Source organism: Colobus angolensis, unplaced genomic scaffold (assembly GCF_000951035.1).
Source record: "Colobus angolensis palliatus isolate OR3802 unplaced genomic scaffold, Cang.pa_1.0 Scaffold17, whole genome shotgun sequence".
Classification (NCBI taxonomy): domain Eukaryota; kingdom Metazoa; phylum Chordata; class Mammalia; order Primates; family Cercopithecidae; genus Colobus; species Colobus angolensis.
In genome coordinates, this window is record NW_012114821.1 from 1,627,277 (window position 1) to 1,629,981 (window position 2,705).

Here is a 2,705-nt window from a genome sequence, read left to right on the forward strand (position 1 = left end):
CAACACACCCGGCTAATTTTTTTGTATTTTTAGTAGAGACGGGGTTTCACCATGTTGGCCAGGCTGGTCTCAATCTCTTGACCTTGTGATCCACCCGCCTTGGCCTTCCAAAGTGCTGGGATTACAGGCGTGAGCCACCACACCTGGCCGTGAGTTTTTAGAATTATTTAATTTTTAGTAGAAAGGTCTCACTATGTTGCCCAGGCCAGTCTTGAACTTCTGAGCTCAAGTGATCCTCCCGCCTCAGCCTCCCAAAGTGCTGGGATTCCAGGGCTGAGCCACTACACTGGGCTTGGGTACTGTTTTGCAGACGAGGTGGGTCTAAGGTTTCATCTCGGGACACACTGCTGGGCAGAGCTGGCTTTCCTCCGTGACCCTGGCAGGCAAGGAGCCCACACACTGCTGCCCCTGGAAGCCAGCGCCCTGGGGTGTGGCAGCCTGTCCCTGCTGGGTGACAGGGCCAGCATGTGATGGGCTGTTGTGTTGCAGTCTCCATGGTGAAGATGGAACGAGCTGGGGACACAGCCTCCCTGCAAGGCCACAGGTGTTGGGGGCTGCTTCTCCCTGCCCTGTCCTGGCAGCCACTCCTGAGGGGTCAAGGTCCTGGCTGGGGCAGGGTTGGGCAAGGAGGCTGCAGGCTCTTTTGCTTACCCAGATCCTGCAGCCCAACCTTGAGCCCAGCTGGAGGTGTTCAGGGCAGGGGTGTTGTGGCAGCCTGGGGCTCTGTACCCTCTACTCTTCACCACCACATTCTGCCTCTTGGTCTTTACCTCTAAGACCTCTGGGGCCACAGCAGCCCCCCACCCTGCCTGGCTGGCCTGGCCTGAGCCTCACCCTGAAGGCTCTGTCACGCTCCCTCATTCATCCAACAAATGTGGATTAGCACCTGCTGCTAGGTGATCTTCCAGGGATCCTGGGTTCTAGCAGCAAAGAAGACAGGGTCTCTGCCCTGATAGGTCTGAGGCCAGTACACCGAAGGGGATTTCTGATGGTGTGTGCATTGGGATACACCCAATGTGTGTGCACAGATAACTGGAAATTCAGATGCCAACAGAAGGAAACGTTATCTTGTGTAATCAGAAACCCAGAACTGCTGTGTACCCCAGGCTGGACACAGGCAGGCCTGAGAGCTTTGGCTGGTGGTGGGCACCTAAAGCAGGGGGTACCCAACTCTGCCTGGCGGGCTTCTAGCTCTGGTCCAGCTGGAGCCCATTAGCTGGGTGTGGGCCCAGAATCCTTGCTCATAGTGGCAGGAGATTCCAGGAGCCTGAGCAGCGACTAATGAACGCATTTGTGCGCGTTTGCATGCACGTGCGTGTTGTGTGGGCGTTGTGCGCGTGTATGCAGTGCATGTTTGTGTGCGTGTGTATGCACGTGCATGTTGTGTGTGTGCTTCTGTGCTTGTGCATGCATGTGTGTTTGTGCACGTGTGTATGCACGTGCGTGTTGTGTGCGTGTTTGCGCGCATGTATGCACGTGCGTGTTGTGTGCGTTTGTGCATGTGTATGCACGTGCGTGTTGTATGCGTGTTTGTGCGCGTGTGCACGCACGTGCGTGTTATGCATATGTGTATGCACGTGCGTGTTGTGCGCATGTTGTGCGTGTGTGCATGCATGTGCATGTTGTGTGCGTGTTTGTGCGCGTGTGCACGCACGTCCGTGTTGTGTCCACGGGTTTGTGCTCATGTGGTGCATGTGGATGTGCATTTGCTCATGTGCTCCGGCTCGCATGTGCTCCAGCTCGTGGATGCAGACACGCATCTGCATTTAGAAGCATGTAAGTGGGCCTTTGTGTTCCTGTGAGTCACATGTTGCTGTGTGTGTTCATGTGCAGGTCAGGGTGCGCGGCAGGTTTCACACCTGCGGCTGTCCTTGGCAGGACGATGAGCCCCTCTGGGCCTCCTCCCTCCTCCCTTCTCCCCTCCTCCCGCTTTTCTCCTTTCCTTTGCAGCAGAATTCCTGGAAAGCCCTGCGCAGCCTTGCTGCCTCTAGGTCTGTAGTGCGTCAGGCCCCTCCCAGACACCAGCGGGAGGTGGTGGCCTCCTCAGTGCAGGGCGGGCCTTGCCTCCAGCAGGGTTGTGAAGAGCCCAGGCTTATTTTCCAGGAAGGCCTCACTGCCTTGTGGGGGAATGGGGTGGAGGCGGCAGGCAGGGCAGCCCCTGTGGGACTTGGTCTGAGGCCAAGCAGGCGCCGTCTGTGGACAGGAGGGGCAGGTGAGGGCCCGGACGGCTGAGGGGGATGTGGCCCTCTGTGCCTGCAGGTCAATGGGCAGTGAAGTCACCTCAGCTTCCAGCTGGGCGCTGGCGAGGACAGGTGCAATGACAGCTCTGTCCACACTCAGTTCTTTAATAATAACCCCGAACAGGAAGTGCTCGAAGGAGGGCAGAGGTCATCCTAGGAGGAAGGAGGGAGGCTGGCCCTGCCCCATCGCTCCCAGCCCCCATTCACCAGCGGGGCCAGAAGTCTTGAGGGCAGGAACTCTGCAGGGAGAGGGCAGCGCCTCCGTCGCCCGTCGCCCGTGTCGGGGTTCATCCGTCCTCCCAGTTTACGGAAGTGGGCGAGGTGCCCTGAGCCAGGTCCACGCAGGTCCTGGGGGGCCAGAGCCTGGGGGACACCACGTCCCTTCTGCTGTGTGTGCAGAGTGAGCGGCGGCGGTGGGCGGCGGGGCTCCAAGGAAGGGCGACCCTGGAGGCAGCTGTCTTCCAG

At 58.8% G+C, this 2,705-nt stretch overlaps 1 protein-coding gene across 1 annotated transcript in view; it reads right to left on the reverse strand.

The window, feature by feature from the left end:
- Window positions 1–2,531, reverse strand: part of GSDMD (gasdermin D) — a 23,731-nt gene extending 21,200 nt beyond the window's left edge. Inside the window, exon 1 of the mRNA XM_011938221.1 lies at window positions 2,448–2,531. Within this exon, the coding sequence (XP_011793611.1) occupies window positions 2,448–2,531 (84 nt within the window). The remainder of the gene's footprint in view (window positions 1–2,447) is intronic.
- Between the last annotated feature and the right edge of the window lie 174 nt (window positions 2,532–2,705).